At 42.5% G+C, this 18,644-nt stretch overlaps 1 protein-coding gene across 1 annotated transcript in view; it reads left to right on the top strand.

Annotated features, from left to right (window-relative positions):
* Positions 1-18,644, top strand: part of GABRA5 (gamma-aminobutyric acid type A receptor subunit alpha5) — a 54,880-nt gene that overhangs the window by 30,762 nt on the left and 5,474 nt on the right. Inside the window, exon 6 of the mRNA XM_059839445.1 lies at positions 14,159-14,302. Coding sequence (XP_059695428.1) covers positions 14,159-14,302 — 144 coding nt within the window. The remainder of the gene's footprint in view (positions 1-14,158; positions 14,303-18,644) is intronic.

Here is an 18,644-nt window from a genome sequence, read left to right as displayed (position 1 = left end):
TGTTCACAAACTATCGATTTCTTGTAGCCACTTAGAATTTTTATTTTTAAAAGGTATTTCAAGAAAATTTCCCTGATATTTTCTTATAGTGCAGAGAAGGCACTGAGGTGAAGGGTTTTTTCTTGATTTTGTACTTTTCCCAATTAGCATCTACAAGAGCTGCAGGAAAACTGCAAGTATGGAGGGAGGACTTGAAAACAGTGTCCTTCTAAACAGGCTTTAATTCTGGTTTAGTAAAATATGATAAATAATGTATTTGGCCTCCCAAAACCTGTGTGTAAAAGTCTTGTATAAGAATACAATTAAATGAATAATAAATAAAGACAAATGTTAATTTTAAGAGACTTTGAAAAGTGGAAATGGCTCTTAGGAAGCTTTTCATATATTGCTCTCAGGGACAGCTATCAAATACACAGGAACTGCAGTCTCATCTGTAGAGGCAGAGCTTTTCTGCTACTTTTCCTCCAGCTGGACAGAAGAGGCAACTTGAATTTATTCCTAAGAGCAGAGACAGTCAGCACAGCTTGTTGACTCTGTTGGGATGTATTAGTGCCTTCCTTGTGAAAGGACACGTGGAGAGAGCCAGGGCAGACCTCTGTGAAATGCTGAGCAGCCAAGTTCAAGACTAAGTTGTGATTTTGCAATTTGAGGCAGAAGTCAGCTAATAGGGAATGGATAGGTTTGGTGGCATTCTGCTCACTAAGGTAATATCTTCTGTTACATTTTCCTAAGGTTTATCACTGCTTCCTTAGACATCTCAATTGCAATGGATATTGAATTGCTAAAATAAGGTGAAGTTAGGTGAATACTAAAACTAAATATTTCTAAGACATTTGATGTATTTTTCTTCTCTCTCTTTGAAGCGTTCATTACCCTCAGCTACCAACCACCTCTTTAGTTAGCATACTTTTCCCCTTATTTTTAGCTGTTTAGAAGGTAGAACTCCAGACACAATGAAAGACTTGCTTGTGGCAGCATCAAACAGGCAGTCTAGACAACTGTCTTGGACCATTGTTGTTGTTCTGCTTAAGTGTAGCTAGCTAGTAGAGCACAGGCATCTAGCCTGAACTAATTTTCTGTGGAAGCTTTAGAATGAATGGAGGGGGTGGACACCACCTAATGGTATTGCTGTTGTTTGCCTGTATTTTCCTTGGAATCATGCACAGATGACTTGTCATGGGGCTGTGTTGTTTAAAAAAATTAAATCTTTTAATGCAGAATGAGCACAGGGATTTGGCCCATATCAGAAGCCTTGTATTGAGAGCAGAACTCTAGGGAATGGATGGGATGTATCTGTGACAATTTCAGGTAGAAAAATATACTCCAGTTAGTTATCTAGAGTCCCTCTATGGCCTTTGAAAGGAAACAGGTACTTCTGCAGTGAGGTCTGTTAGAATTACTTTGATATATGTCTAAGGATGAGATGAGTCGTATTTTAGAAGTTCCTATTCTTCTGCAGTGCTATCTCATGTAAGTGCGTGTATTATACCCTAGTCAGAGCAACTTGGAAGTCCATTTTTCTCTGCGTTGCTAGCTCAGAAATACAAAACCATACTTTGTTCAGAAGAAACAGTCACTGCTGTAGATTAGTTAGGTGTTACATTGTATTGGTGGTGAGCTTTTGTATCTCTCCTAATGACTATTTCAGCTATTTCTGCTGGAAGTCCCATTTTTCAAAGGATCTCAATGAGACAGTCAGTAGGGCTTTTCAGTATAGAGAAAACTTAAACACTTCTTCAAGCATCTTGTATGAGCTGTGCTGTTTCTTCTGCATTGAGTGCAGTAGGTTAGAACAGCAGACATTTAAGCCTTCTCACAGGTTTTGCATCATAGCCTGTAGTCATATACACGTATGTATGGCAATATAGCTTCTTTAATCCAGCATTTTGGGCAGTTAGGTCCCACAGTCAAGGTGGAGCAATGTAGCCCAGAACATCCAAAGGGCAGGAAATCATCAAGAATGGTATGTAAAAGAAAATACTGTAATATTCAAGTACTCCAGAGATGTAAAAAAAAATTCTTAGCAGGAATCTACTTGGAAATTAAAACACAGGGTTCTGGGCCTGGACCATGTGGCTTCTGCAGCAGCTGTTGTTATAGGACCCCAGTCTGCATAACTTACAAATGAGTATGACCATAACTTACCACTTGTCTGGTAGGTTTGCCATAGAAGTATACCTTTTAGTTTGAGGTCTCCCTAAAATGATCAGATTGGTCACTTTTACTTCACCCATTATAGGAACAACATCCAGGACTTCCTTGAAAAGGCTGAAGAAACTGTAGTGTATCCTTCAAGCACTTGCAGTAACTGTCATATCTAATTTTTCAAAGGTTTTGTCATATAGACAAAATGTTACTGTATGTCTGCACTGAGATAATTCTTAAGATACATTAAATGGCAGCCCAGCTCCCTGGCTCTTTGATGGCTTTCCTGTGGAACAGTGCCCAGCTCTAGTTAGTCAGCCCCTGCTTCTGGTCACCTGCTGCATAGAAGCCAGTGAGTTTTTCTCTCTTAGCTTCATAACAAAGTGAGAAAGGGAGGCCAGAAAGAACAAAAGCTATTGCCTTCCCATGTCTTGCAGCCAGTGCTGAGCCCAGGCTGTAAACTCTGCTGACGTGCAGTGGCTGAGGGCTTGGCTCCCTACCAGCTGAGAGCAGTGTTCATGCAGGCAGGATCATCCTTTACAAAGCCCCTTTCTTTGGATCAGCTTCTTGGGGTGTGCCTGCAGTAGCTTTTGTAGCAGCTGCAAAGAGCCCCTGAGCAGCCGGCACTGAAAGGCTGTGCTCCGCCTGCCCAGGGAGCAACCTCCTCATCATGAGGTGGCTCACATACTCAGGCTCTTTGGGGAAGAACAGCTCACTGGTGGCAGTTTTGAGCTCAAGAAAACAAAAGTTCAGGCAGGAGTAGGGGTTGGTGTGGAAGTACTCAGCAGTGGTGTTTTTGTCTCATGTGGAAGAGGTTTAGACAGGATTGTGGTGGAGCCGCGTGGAAATCCGGGGTGCTTTGCTAATGGTACAAACATCAGCTCGCGTTTCCCACTTTGGAGATTACAGCCTAAACTTAAAGGCTGCACAACTGCCTCATTACAGGGAATCAATGTAAGTTGTCAGCAATAGAAAACAACACGCAAAAACTGTGCTTAATATGCTTAAGCTTTCAAATGGCCTTTGGGTGCAAACTTGCAAAGACATTGCTGGTCTCATAATGCCCCAGAAGGCAGCACCAGGCTTGCAGCTGCCAGCCATGGATCATGGGTCTATACCACTGGCAAATGGGATATTATTTGTAAATGTGACAAATGGGTAAATACCGCTCCACTGCTTTACAAGCCAGGTTTTTAATGTCTCTTATTTTCAAAGGTGGCTGTTTCCATGGCTTGTAAGCATTTCATAAACATTTCTGGAATCATTCTCATGATCCCCGTGTGAGGTTGGTAGGTCTCTCCTGCCTGCATTTTGCAGGTGGGCATAAAGGAAGCAAAGAGCAATTACAGTCTCTTCTGTGCAAAGATAGAGTGGTTCATTACTTGCTTTTATTGCCTCTGTCGTTATGGGTCCCTAGGTTCAATTAGAGCTTCCCAGTGCTACTGCAGTACATTAATGACAAAATTACTTGCCTAGGGTTTTTGGGTAAGGAAAAAAGCTGTAAGATACTGCTCAAACTTGGATTTCAGTTTCTAGTCTGGCAGCTCCTTTATGACACCTCAGTCTCTGGTGGGCCAGGAAGTCCTCCACCTAACTTTCTGGAATCATTAGCCTCCTCTCTTGCACAGAGAGCCAAGCCAGTCCCAGTGCTGCTGCAGTCCCAGCCCAGCAAGCTTCTTCAGAGGAAACAGTTGTTTCATGTTGTCCCCCTCGAAGAAATGAGAAGGAAAGAGAACTGTGAAGAAGGAAAGCCTGATAAGCCTTCTGGTTTTTCCCCCCTTCGCCATCATTGCCACCGAAAGTCTCCTCACAGCCAGCCTGTGCTAAGAGCCAGCCATTTTGCTAAAAACATCCCAGAGCTAAATATGCCAGCGAAGCTGGGATTCCGCTCTCCTAAATTTATATTTTTGTAGGGTAAATATATACAGCTGAGCTGATTGCTCTCACCATCTTAGGGCAGAGAAGTAGATATTTTTAGGCTCAGGTTAATCTCCTCCTAAAATAGGTCAGCTGATGGCTGTAAATAAGGAAATGTTTTATTTATGCACAGAGAAAATGAGATTGTGAGCCCCTTTGGCTCTGGGTCTCCAGAGGGACTGGGAGGGGACAGCTCCCAAAGAGAGGATGTGTGCCTGAGTACTCTAGCAGAGAGCAGGTGGAATGGCAGTGCCCCTGGTCAGCAACAGCTCACCTCAGAGAGGCTCCTTGTATCCATCACTGAGGCTGGGCACTTTGAACTGACAGCCTCAGGAGATTTTATCCCGTTCTCTGAAATACAGGGCTGCACTATGCCCCAGAGCAGAGGTCTATAATCCATCTTCGGAGGTTTAGATGACTGCAGCTTTGGTGTAGGGAATAAGTTCTTGTGATTGCAATTTCAAGGCAGTATTAAAGTGTTTGAATAATAATATTTCAGCCTGCTCTCTCTGCATACCTATTGATTACACATTCACACAGTGTTATTAATGTAGCAGTCCTTCTGAGATTTGTAAATGTCTTCATTAAGGGATAGGATTCAGAAACAGAGGTATATATTTAGCCGTGCAAGTAGTTCCAATCACTCTCAGCTGGTTTCAGGCCATACAGATTTATAAGTGAGGGTGTTTTGAATGGTAAACTCAGCAGATACACTATGATGGTTGAGTCCCTTATGCCACTTAAGTTGGTGAGAAGAATATCTGTAGATTACAGTGAGGTTACAGTTTCATTCTGTGATGTTACATGTGACCAAAAATACTATGTTTGTGAAGGCACCCTCCACAACAAGATCAACTGGAGTGTTTTCTAAAATCCACTCTGCATTTCTCAAAAGAAACTCCAGTGACACTCCTGCAGAGCAGGTCATGTTAGCTTTGCTGATATTAAGTGGCACCTCGCAGAAGGAGGGGACCACTGCAATTAAGATTAAGCAAAAGTGCTTAATCTTTTTCAAGGTACTATGCAAAGTGTAATGGTATCTGCCACACTTTGGAGGACACTTTTGTTTGCCATGTAAAAAGTAAATTAAATGTCTTAACACCATCCTTGTAGCCATGCTGCTTTTCCTAATGAAGCAGCTAATATAAGTGCCTAATATTGTAAATTCAAAGTTCATTAAGTGTTAGTACAGCATTCAGATTGGCTGTCTGGTGTGGAATTACCACATGCATGGCCTAGAAAGACCAATGTAAGGTCAGAAATGTTCCTAGGACATATAGCATTTAAAGTATCATCCTAGCACATCATACTGTTCTGTTTCTCTAGTTCTCTTACAGTGGATATTTATGCCAGCCATGAAAGGAAAAAAGAAAAGGATCAGAGACTGGCACACCAGATTTTGACAAGTTCCAAAAGCAGTTGTGTAGCCACCATTAAATGTGATGTAAAATCATTTCTCAGGTTAGTTCTAGATTGAGACAGCTGCCACTAAACCTGAAAATAAAGAAACAGGTTGTGTTAAAACTACTGACTGCAGTGAGAGGAGGAAACAGGAAGAGGCAAAAGAAGGAAGGGATGACGCTCCCTAACATCAGCTCTCAGATGGAAGTAGGAATGCTGGGGGGTGACCTGGTGCTGCTGGGGCCTTGGAGCACTGGATGTGTAACATCCCCACAGCACACCCTGTTTAGACACCTCTTTCAGTCAATATGTGGCAGGTGCCCCACAGCACGAGTGGCAGAGATCAGTTATCTACACCTACACATCTGCTTGCTGTTTGGCATGCTCCAGGCTGCACCACAGAAAAATGTTTTCTTTTTTTTTTTCTTTTTCCTTTTCTGAGTAAAGCCTTGAGAACCTGCAATCCCGAGAGACACAGCTCAGTTCAGTGCACCATGTCTGGTTTTTGCTCCGTATGTGTCAGATTTCCCAGCAAGCAGTCACTCCCAGTTGCAATCCCAGTGCTTGGGAAATAGATGCATCCCTCCTATTGCTCCCCCATGGTAAGGGTGAGCATGATGGGGCAAGAAAGAGCTGCTGTCTCTGGTGATCATGATCATTCTTGGGAGACATTCTGTGTTACTCTGCACAGCTCTGAGCTCTGGGCTCTTCTTAAAGGCTACCATAGCATCCTTTAAAGGTGCTATGCCTGACTGAATTCTTAGGACAACACTATTCATTAGTATTTGTGTTACATCCATCATCAGTATGACTGTGATTTAGTGTACCAACTTGAAAACAGTCAAGTTATTGTATTAAAGAAGTCAGCAGATTTGCCTATGCTAATTGTGAATACAAACTCCAAAATCACTGTTGCTTTCAGTTTGGGTTTTTTCCTTTGCTTTATATTTTTGACCTCAAAATCCGCTCGTGTTTAGACTTTTTTCCCATTAACTGGAACTTCTAAAGTTACACAGGACCTTCCACCTGATTCTCTCTTTGAAAAGCCAGAGAAAATGGCTTTTGCAAAACTATGTGTCTCAAAATGCATTTGACAGACATCTTCAGTTCTGTATGCTTCACCACCTTTTGGGTATAGTCTGTGCTTCCATTTCTTTTCCAAGCCAAATTTCTATTCCCACCTTTTCCTGAGGTGACTTGTGAATCATATTCTGAAAGAGAATAATTTTGATCTAACTTAGGGCTTTATTTTTTTAGCAATGATCAGTAGAGTATATTAGTGTTGCTTAGTAATGAAGTCTCTTGAGACCTGTGTGGCACATTTTTCAGAACATCCTATACTATTCCCTGCAGAATGTGACAAGAAGATCAAATAAAACTGTATCAGGAAAACATATAGAATACTACTTATATTACCGAATTTTATTTTTGTTTTAATTTCAGGACGGACAGAAATGAACATTTCAGTATGACTGGACTTCCTACTGCCTGTTTTACAGCCAGTGGTGCCCTATAATTTTTCATGAATATGCTCATGAGTTTCATCAGTTTTCATGTCTAATTTCCTCCTTGGTTGTCCTCTATTGTCACAGACAATGATACTTTGTAATTCCAAAAATGTTTCCTTCTGGGCATTTAATTTTTACTCACATCTGAAACCATTCTGAGTGCATGGTCAATATCAGTTTCCCAGTGCAAGAAGAATAGAGACTTTGTGGAGAGAATCCTGTGCAGGGCCACAACAATCATTGAAGGGCTGGGGCATCTTTGCTGTGAGGGGAGACTGAGATCTTGGACTGTTCAGTACGGAGAAGGGAAGTCTCAGAGGGTCCTAATGCATCTGTATAAATTTCAGGGATTGGGGAATGAGTGATGAAGAAGAGGGAACTGGGTGCTGCTCAATAGTGCCCACTGGCAGAATAAGAATAAGGACCAGTGGTCATTAAAAAACATTACATTTCATCTAAACAGAAGAAAACATGCTTTTACTGTGGGAGGGACTAAACACTGGAGCAGGTTGTCGAGAGGGATTGACAGTTGGCCACAGAGATTTGAAAATCGTGGAGATATTAAAAACCTGATTGGACATGGTGCTGGAAAAAATGCTTTTGGTGTCCCTGCTTGAGCAGGGTGTGGGACCATATGATCACCAGAGGTATCCACCAGTCCCTACTATCCTGTGACTCTGTGGACTCTGTGTTACATGAATTTGTATTCCCGTGTGTTTGTACACATTACACTTATTGTCTGTGATATATTCAAACTCATGCATGCTGTTTATCTGTATGCTGTAAACTCATGCCAGTTTAAATGCTCAGTCTCAATTTTAATGATTTCAGGTCCCTAAAGTAATTGCCATAACCCTGAAATTCTCCCAAGAACATCAGAATTCATCACACTATGGCAAAGTCTTTATTTTAGGCTCTTAATCATTTTATATGTCAATACATTTCTCTTAGTATTTGTATTCCTATTTTCCATTACAATTTTATTTTTATAAAAAACTATTTCCCCCAAGACCTAGACCATGCATATTAGTACCATGTCTTGTTATTGTTATTTTTAAAAGTACGTTTTTACTAGATTTGTTTGCCATTTGTTCTTCCTATAGAATGATCTCATTTGTACATCGAGTCATTCCTATAAAGTCATTTTAATGGGAAATTCCAATTACAGAGCTCAAATCTGGCCTGAGTCACATAGGCACAACTGTTGACAGATGCTTTGTAATGGGCTACAAAGTATTTGTGCACAAACCCCAAGAAATCCAGCCTGACTCTAAGAATTCAAGCTGGTACATGATGGCGTAGTAGCAGCGCTGTTTTGTAGCCTGCAGGAGTCTGAGAGCTGTAAATCTGGATCACTAGTGAGTTATATAACAGCCTCTAACCGAGTCAAATACATTAATGGTTAGATAAGATAGATATTTGTAGTGTATTCAGATTGTAATTAGAGTTTCTAAAAAAGCTGAAAATTTATGCACATCTTCCCCAATCAACAGGCTTTGGTAGGGATTAGCAATATTCCCAAGATTAGGCAGTCTGACAATCCTTGTGGCATGTACTAAAAGTCATGATAATAAAGGCTTAGAATGTAACTGCACAATTGGAATGAATAAAATAGAAAACAAACCAGAAGTCATCTTTCTACAATATATCTTTAAGTTAATTCAGCACCCAACTAGCACAATTCTGAAAGTTCCAGCCATAGCTTGTGGATAAATGGTCTGTTTAACTGTGGAATGTACCTCAAGCATGCTGGGTGGGCACCCAAACATGCTGCACAGGCTGCTTTAACTTAACTATGCAAGCACTGCTTTATGCTTCCTGTGAGGTCTGTCAAAGGGTTTAGGGAGTGTTTTGGAGAGGGATTTTTTGTTTCTCAATTATTTTATGCCCTCTAATGCAGGAATGAAAACCTATTGGCAGATATTAGTGGTGATTTTTTTTTTTTTTTCCTCAGGGATTGCAGCTTTAAAAAGTCAGTCCTAGAAATGTCTGGGTCCCATAGACTTGAGGTTTGGGTTCATCCATCCACATTTAGGTTTATTTGACTGAAAGTGCCAAGAAATACACTTTCCACCCATCACTTATCACTTCCCCCCCCCCCCCCCCCCCCGCGGAGTTTCTTTCAAATATGGAGGAGAGAGAAAAGCAAGAAGGAGAGTGTCTGTCAGAAGCCATCACTGCCCTGTGGTGGGGGCAGTGGAGGAGAAAACTCCCTGCTTGTGAGCTGCTTTTTGAATGGAAGGGAGGATTCTGCACTGCTCACACTGTGTCATTTGCAAGTGAAAACAGGGCTATCCTCAATGCCAAGGCAAATGTCTGGGATCCTCCAGGTCTTACTCACTTACTGCTGTGCTTTGTTAGACTTTTTCTTAATGTAATTCCTCTCTGGTTGTGGTCTCTCCCCTGCCCACTGTTCACTGGCATAAGAAAGACCATGTCTGGCTTTCCTTGCCGGCCATACAGGAGCAGGGAGTGTGGGAGAAGAGCAAGGGTCACCTTTACTGTTTTTGTATTGTGTGGTGTATGTTGGATGCTAGAATGTAGAAAAACAGATCTGCTTGTCAATAAATATAGAAGAGAAGGTATTATTTCTTTCATCATTCTGGTAGGTGATAAGCCTGCAGCCATTAATCAACTGTCCAGTAGAAATAAATGTCTGTTGTCATTTTCTCACATTTAATAACATTATACTTCTTTGTAATTTTAGCTGTTCATCTGAACTGCAATCAGTTTTTTTCCTTTTTCAAAGAAGTGAGCATAGAAGAGAAAGGATACTTTAATGAGACTTCCTCCTTTCTTTGACAAGACAACAAAATGATTGTAAAGAACACAAGAATAATTATTTGGATTCAGAAATCCAGAAGACATACACTTGCCTAAAGTGGAATAAACACCAAGCAGACTCACTTGAATTTGCAGTGGCTTTGAAGTTGAGTTTGCTTTTGCAAAACTACCATCATAATTTTCTCAGCTAGCTATTCCAGAATTGCAACTACAGTTTCCTGTCACCCTCCTGGAGACATCCCCACCCTGTGTGTAATGTAAAGGAGATGATATATTTCCTTATTTCCTTTTGTTGGTACACCTTTCTCATATCTCTAAACAGCAAGACCTGAAGTTTGTCAGTGCTCCAGCAAGCAAGGCTACTAGGCAACCTCTTTGAAGCTTTGCTGAAGTGGAAGAGTGTTTTTACAAAATTTGGTATGACAGTGGATAATACCGTGTCTCCATTAATACTTCTACCCTGATAGCTAAATACATCATTCTCTACTGTACCCACAGTTTCAGCTTTCAATATGACCATGCCTGATTATGACCATGCCTGATAACCGTGCAGGGGTTATCAGCTGCAGAGCTGGACCTTCTGGTGGTCAGGTGTGGGATAACTGGAGTTTGAGGCTTCTGTGAAGATATGGCATAAGGTTTGCAGTAGGAAGACAGCTACCTGCTAAAGTACACAGGCTTATCCCTCTGGAGGTTTATCAGAAAAGAGATGGTCAGCTGCTACACCAAGGAGCATGGGGTGGCTTTTTCCTGTCAGAACTTGGTATGTAGTAAGGAAAGGAGGCACAAAGTCAGAAATCTTGTATTAGAGCTTCTTAAAACACAAACCATGTTTTATTATATTTGCATGGAGCATGGAAGGCAGCTGAGGATCATAGAATATATGTAATCCATCACAGTAGAATATCTCTAGATTGGGGTATTTTCATGCTATTCCTAATGTGACAGACTTCTCCTGAGGAGGTAAAATCACTGCAGGTTGCATTGATTTGGGTTGGGCTCCACAGGCACACATTTGTTATCTTCTTGTGTCTTAAAGGCCTGACTATAACCATCCTGCCCTTGCACAAGAGTCTTTTTTAGGTGAGCTATTTTCCCTTCTCCCATGGATACTCTATTCCTGGCCTAGCAGTGACACAGGTCTCTGTCTCGTAGCCTCACAATAGATCCTGTGAGGAAGGACCTACAGACGAGAGTCTTCCTCCCAGGAAGGGACTGGTCTCATGCTGTGCTCTTGCCTGCCTGCATGCTCTCTCTTCTCACCCACTGTCCTGGGATTGGTACCCCCCTTCCCTGTCATGGTTTCAAAAGAAAAAAGCCTCATGAAGTAATGCTTAGGCATACCTGTGGGATCTTGAGTTTTGGCACCCTGTGGCCTCTCTCTGAGTTGCAGGTATTTTGCAAGAGGAGCTGCTGGACTCCTGCAGCATAGGAGCCCCCAGCTCTGTTCCACTGCATGTGTTTTAGCACCCAGTAAAGGCTGCAATTCACAGCAGGGGTGTTGAATTATTTTTGGACTCCCCTGCCCTGCAGGCCAGGCAGAGGAGAAAACCAAAGCATCTGAATTCTTGTTAAACCTTACAGGCCTAAATTCATGTGTGATTGTAATTTCATTGAATTTGGTTACAGTACTCGCATTGGGAAGCATCTAGTCAGGATGAATTAATGTATATCATCATCAGAAAACAAGGAAAAACCCAGTTATCCTGGTTGTTGGGATCATTGCAGAGACAGGGAAGTGCTGAGTTGGAATACATCTCGATCATCCCAGAAAAAGAAAAAAAAAAAAAAAAAACAAAAAGAAGTCCAGTGCTGTTGTGCTGTTGTTAGGAACTTTTTTTTGCATAGGAAGTAACATAGGTAAAAATCGAATTTTCTGACAATCCCATATCTACCTAAACATATCCCACATTCCCTGGGGGTAATCAGCCCATGAACAACATATACCATATACCATTTAAAAAAAGGAGGGCTTCCTGCATTACGTTTTTTAAATGGACCCATCTCTTCCCACTTGTCTTCTCCAGATTCTGCTTTGAAATTACTTACAGTTCATTGTGAACTTGTATCATCTCAGAGATAGTAAAGTATCTCAGCTCTAAAGGGAAGGTGAAACTTTTTGTGATGCAAATATTTTGAAATAGGGAAGACATTCCTTCTTAGCCTTTCAAAGAAGATCATGACATATAATTACAGTAATTTTACTGCAGAGCTACAAATACAAGCATAAGGAAGGCATGTGGGCATGCCTTCAAAGGATGAAAAATTTGTAGATTCTCAACTTCCAAACCCAGGATCAGCTGCAGCCCCGGATACAGCAGCAACTGTCAGATAAGTGACAAAAAATTATTTCAAATTATCAGTGTCTTCCTAGTGACAGTAGTTTGTAATTATTTTTTTCTCAAAAGGATATCCACTGTACAATTACCCATCTCCCACCCAGTTAGGAAATTCTGCCCTGCTCTTCATCTGAATCTGCCTGAAACCATCTTTCAGGCACCTTTTGTGAGTAGTCCAAGAGATTCACCCTGGTTTCAGATTTCTGTATGCAAGTATCTACACTCAGAGCTTGAGCTACATCTCAGCTTTTTGTCAGTGAGCCAAATAAGCTGAGCTGCTTAAGTTCCAAATTATGACTTATTTTCCAGTCCCTGGAGGTACTTGTAACCTTCTTTTGACCTCTCTCCCCTTCTCTGTCTTCATTATTTCTATGACTTTTCTGAGGTGTGGATGAAAAGCCATAAACAGTCAGAGCAAAGGTGTATTGAGCCTAGCGCCCTGCCTCCCACATCCGACACAGTAGCATTAATAACAGTGCAAAGAAGGTGCTGCTTTCTGCCCTGCTACCTGGTCGAGCATTCAAGTGAAGTTCATTGTGCTACACACATGCTCTTAGCCTGAACTGGGATTGCTTCCCATTTTCTGATGGACATTCCTGGTTTTATGGATCCAGGGATCACCTTACTATCTTTCTTGCAGTGCCTCAGAAGCTCATGTTGACTCCCTGCCTATGACCCAATGCCCATGAATTTTTTCTAAGTCCTCCATGGAGCTGCACCTTTGCAATACAGCTCACTTGAAAACAAAACACGCAGTCTGATGGAGTGAGTCCTTCAACCTAGCCTGTTGTCCTTGACTCTCAAGTCCTGATCTGGAAAGCCACTATGTGTTGTCTCCTTGGATGTTAGGTTTTTTTTTTTTCCAGAAAGAAACATTCTGCACTCCCATCTTTCAAGTTCAAAAGTGCAAAAGATGAGATATTAATATTTGACTTCGGACCACTTCCAAGCCTACCTGCTTGTCACCTTCCATTTAGAGAATAAGCCTTGCCTGATTTCTAGAGATTAAAGTACAGTGTACTCTATCCTACTGTAACATGCTTTCAGGAATGTGACCTGAAAACTTCCGATGCTAGAGGAGTTCTAAAAAGTGTGAGAGCTACTTATATTAAATGAAATATAATTAAATACAAAGTTGTCTCCTGGGGTTTTTGAGACCATCTGCAGAGAAGGCTTAAAATCTAAACCTAGCATTGACAGTCTGTAAAAGAAAACTGAGATTCCCTTATAATACTATGATCATTCTGGGTGTTGGAGCATTAAAAGTTATAGCAGCATTATAGAGGAAGGAATGAGCTGGCAGTACTGCGACCACATTTAATTCCTAGGACTTCTAAATGAACATGAGAGAAATCACATACACACCTGCAGCTATGCAGGTGTTTTCACACCACCACTCATTCTGCTATGCACAAACACCTACCCTCTCCTCGCAGCTCCCTGCCCCATTCTTGCTCTCCATGCATTCTCTCCCCTGCATTCTGTGTCTGCTTTTCAGCATCACAGGCACAGGCAGGCACATTCCAGCTTCCTTTACCCACGTGCAAGGCCTATGCCCTCACCCACACGTACGTATTCCAGTCAGTGCATACGCACCAGACCCTGCACTTGCACAGGGCATCACTTAGAATTCTATCCTGGAGACAGGACAAGACGCGGAGGGTCCCTGTTGTCCTGGCATTCAAGGTGTCTGAGTCCTTTTGAGGGGGAACTTCAGCAAAATACCTTTTGCAGCTTGCTGGGGTTTAGGAGCCACTAGTGAGGTGAGTATAGGTCTGAGCTGCTCTTTCCCAAACTGAATGGTTGTGATGGATTATATTTATACCTCTACTGTTCAAGCCTTTCACAAACCATCCCACACATCTCTTATATTAGAAGGCTCCAACCTAATATTTTTTGAGCTGGGCATATGGAACCATGATTATATCATCTTTGTTTGTTTTTCTCCATTCACTCTCACTCCTCCATTCTTCTCTCTCCCTGTCATTATCATTTAAGGATCCACTGAAATATTACACAGTGGTTTTTACTCCTTACTATCTTTTTTCCCCCCCTTGTTGGCAGATGCTTACCCCAATTCTGAAGTGATCTATGTGTGGACTAACAGCACCACAACGTCTGTGGTGGTGGCCGAAGATGGCTCACGACTTAACCAGTACCACCTGATGGGACAAACCGTGGGCACGGAAAACATCAGTACCAGTACAGGTAGGGGGAATATTTCCATCTCAGGGTTACTGATGGCTGGAGCAGGAGGGGAGATTCACAGGCTCTGGTTACTTTGCAGTAATGCTAGGGAAGCACCTGTGGAATGTGGAATGCTAGGGAGAACCTGTGCAGGTTCATGGCCACTTAGCTGAGGCATTTAAACACTGAGAGGTTAAATGCTGGCTCCTAGGTACATTGCTGAAGATACATTCAGGCTCCTGGTATTTACAGGAGTGCCTGAGAAGCCTCACGCAGTTTCTTGGCTATCGCCCTCGCTGTGGCTGCCAGCGCTGCTGCTGGCTTATTTCCCCGTGGGAGGAACCACCCTGGGAGGCAAACACCACCCACGCATTTGATCCGTTTCAATCATCGCTTTAAAACGATTGCTTGATGGAACCGCGTGGGGGGGAAGGGAATGGGGGGCGGGGGGCTGTGCCATGGCACGGCTCTGCTGCGTGTCCGGGGGACCACGTGGCAGGAGAGGAGGTGCAAACGCCGAGGATCCCCATTCCCTCTCGGGCTGGAAGCGGAGGCGCCAGATGTGGCAGCATTAGGGAGGCAAAGAAGCTTTAATCCCCGGCCGGGCATCCACGTGAGCCGTGCCCCCCTGCTTCTTAAGGCTCCCACGCAAGGGCAGCCCTGGGTGTGCTTTGATGGGGGGGGACTCCCGGGGGGGGTCGAGGCCGGGACAAGGGATCACGTGCCCTCAGTGGGACCGGGGCTTCACTAGGTTACACAATGCGCTCGGCTGGAAAGCATTAGTGGCATCCAGCGAAGGGAGGGGGAAGAGGTGGAAATTAAATAGCCTGCCATGAAGAAAAGGGGGATTTCCACTGCTGGTGGTTGCAGGGGGCTTGGGTTGGGGAAAGGGGCAGCCTGTGGCAACATGCCTGGGAGTAATTCCTGCAGGCAAAGCCCAACAGATACACCGTGTCCCTGGTGAAAAATGATGCCCAAAGTGGTAGAGGACAAAGTGTAGATTAAATTAGGAACCTATTACTACCTGTAGGAAATTTAGGTGACATGAAAACAGATATATACACATACACTTGCACACAGAGTTAGTTGGACCGAAACATAAAGATGCATAAAAATTTGTCCTCCAACTGGCAAATAAAGAAGAGACATCTGACCTTGCTGCTTGTGCTCCAGAAAGGACACAAAGTGAGGGAAGGCTTGCCTTGGGCAGCCACTAAATTTGACTGCCCAAATCCATCCTATAGACATTCACCCCCTCCCTTGCCCATTTCAGGAGACACAAAGCTGATGCTAAAGCGAAGATTAATAAAGTCAAGAGAAACATATAAACAGAGTGGTCACTTTTGCAGAAAAAGAATGAGTACGCTATCTCCCATTAAAGAGTAAAGACACTTTTTTCCTTACCAGTTCACCATCATAGCCGCGTTGTTTTCTGCAATGAATGGCAGCTCCCCTCTCGCCTTCATTGTTGCCAAGAAAAAGATCCAAAGGATGTACTGGAGCATCTCCTACAGCCTCGTCTTGCTCCTCAGGGCAAGAAAACCATCTAGCCCAGGCAGTGAGTGCTCCAGCGTGTCAGCTCCAGGCCACTTCCAGTTTGCCGCTTTGCCTGTGAAAGCTCCTTGTACTCCTCAGCCCAAGGAAACACTCCAGACAAATCCCAAAGTTTCCGCACAGTAAACACCTCCCTCACGTATTTAAGATTTATAATAAATGCTGTGTTTCCAACGTCAAGATTTTATATTAATGTCCTGGGTTACATCTGGGCTGGCTGGATTCTGATTGCAGGCTGGATCACAAAGAGCAGGACACAGATTGTAACCGGGGATTAGCAAAATACAAAAATCCGATTTTGCACAGGGAAAGCATCAGTCAACGATGGATTTTCTGGAGTTCATCAAGCTCGTAGGAGGCCAGTAATCAGCATTACTTACGAGTGGCCATCGAAGGCATTTCTTCCTTCTATTGAATTGTTGAACGTGAAAAAGAAAAACCAAATAGCTAAGCTATTGCATAATCCAAGTGCTTGGATTTTTGTGGCTTTTATGACACACACGAGTCAAGCTAAACAGCCCTTGCAGTTGCACAAACAAAATGTTTGTGTATGTCATAGGTCATTTATGCCCTTCTTTCCAGCAGACTTTTTTTTTAAATGGAAGTTCCAGACCTGTACTGGTTCCTTGGGATTCTGCTGATCTGTAGGCAAGCTGCCGTTTGGCTGGCTTCTCAGAAAACAATGCCCTGGCATTCCTAATTTTTCAACCAATCTTGAAACTTGGAACATTTTAGCCATGGCACAGAAAACAGCTCCGTCATGTGCCACCTGTTTGTTTTTGGGGTTTTTTTTGGCTGTTTGGTTTTTTTTTTGTTTTGTTTTTGTTTTTGAGGGTTTCTTTGTGCTAACATCCCCAAATGTTATTCACCTGAAAGAAAGACATTTTCCTACTCACTCTGCTTCTAACAGAACCAACATCTGTTATGTCCTGGTGGTAAAAGTGCTGAAAACAATCAGATACGAGATTTGAGTCCAAGTGGATCTTGCTGCTTTCCACAAATGGTTGCCCAGTTATGTTCCCCATACCCAGAATCTCTCATAGCTGACTTAAGATCTGCAGTGGCACAAAACAAAACATAAACATACTCTTTTGTATACTGCCAGCTGAGCTCTGTAATATCCTAAGCTGAAATAATAAAAGAATCATTCAGCTCTTCATTTTGAACCAAATAATTCTGATTTTTTTCTTGAGATGAATATTTCTCTAGTATCACTATAAAAGGGAACATGCATTTTTTATGGGCTGAAATATTCTGGATGCCAGCACAGTCAGGGAGGTGTCTAATGTACCGAATGTCAGGATCTTGCCAGAACAGCCATTGATGGAACTGAGTCCAGGTAATCCAGTAAACAAACAAGCCTGGGGGCTGGTCTGGCCTCCTTAAAGTACTCAGTTGAATCTCAGCGTGATGGCAATGGAATAATGTGTGTAAGATCCTGGAAAATCTGTAAGCATGATCTCCAGAACTCCATCAACCATATACCAAAAAAAAAAAAACCCCAAAAAACTGTAGCAGCTTTTAAAGCATAAAAAACCCCTTAAGAGCAGCAGCACAGTTGCACAGCTACATGAAGTGCAGCCATTTCTGCTCTAGGGCTTTTCATTAGTACTAGATTTGTTTTTGTTTACTAACAATAATTTGTTTTCTGCAGTGATGAGTGGACCCCATTAGGAACAGGATTCTCTTTTAAGTGCTACATAAACCTATAACAAAAATTAGCTCTTGCTCAAGAAAGCTTATGGTCTGAGGATAAACAGTGGCCTTACAGAAGTAAAAGGGAGCTTTGCTGCTCCAACAGAGCCAGTATCTTGTTCTATAAACAAAAGGCCAACTCAGGCAGCTTTTAGCTTTACTTTAAGCAGTGGTCCCAGGGCATTAAAAACCAAGCCGTGAGGCTTTCTTAAGCCCTAAGTCAGCTGGAGGATGTATGCCTGGTATAGACATCTCTGAAAGGGACAGCATGAGAAATCAAAGAATGTATCAGCTGGGAGAAAAGCAAGTACAAAATCAAGGTGCTGTGATTATTTCAGTGGAGACAAGAGTTTTGATAGGTTAAAGAAAATGGGAAGGTAAAAATCAGCTGTGGACGGCCATCAGAATGTAGGCACTCATTTCCTGTGTTTTAAAAATGAAGAAAAGAGGCTCCTGTTGCTCTTCCGAAGCTGTATGCATTCTTTTTTTATTCCAGCTCTGAGAGCATACTGTCAAAATCAATAATGTACATTGTCACTCTGTAGCGAGTGAGCGGGGAAACTGTGACTCAAACACATCCCAGCGCAGTAGCAACTGAGAAACAGTCTCTCTGCCTAAGATTACTGAGGCAGGAAGACCCTGCTGCAAATACTCCTTAATAAAGAGCAAGTGGGCTTCCTCCTGAGACCATTGCATGTTCAGCCTCCCTGGTTCAAAATTACACTAAATGGAAGGGAATTAGGCTTTTCTTTGCAGGGGTTTCCTCCCCAGTTTCACAGCTTTCCATGTCCATTTCCACATCACTCTTCAGGGAACCGTTTCACCAGAAAATCAGACTCCAGAGAAAGACATAAAGATTGAGGCAGGATGTCAACTAGGTATTTCTTTGTTATTTCACTTTCTGTCTAAAATCCTCATTGTGAACAAGGTCTGTAAACTTGATGCAGAATAGCAGAGCTCCTGTAGCATAGTGTATGAGTGCAGCTATACCTGCAAAAACTCTTTCACTGTAAACCTGTTCTCTGCTAATTAGCCATATTGTCAGTAGAAGTAATCTGCCAAATCTAATAGCTTAGTAATGCTGGCAACAGCTCAACTCAGGCTATTCACTCAA

The sequence above is a fragment of the Haemorhous mexicanus genome, chromosome 2, assembly GCF_027477595.1.
Source record: "Haemorhous mexicanus isolate bHaeMex1 chromosome 2, bHaeMex1.pri, whole genome shotgun sequence".
NCBI lineage: Eukaryota > Metazoa > Chordata > Aves > Passeriformes > Fringillidae > Haemorhous > Haemorhous mexicanus.
Note: the sequence above shows the minus strand (reverse complement) of the source record. Positions and strands in the feature narration are given on the sequence as shown.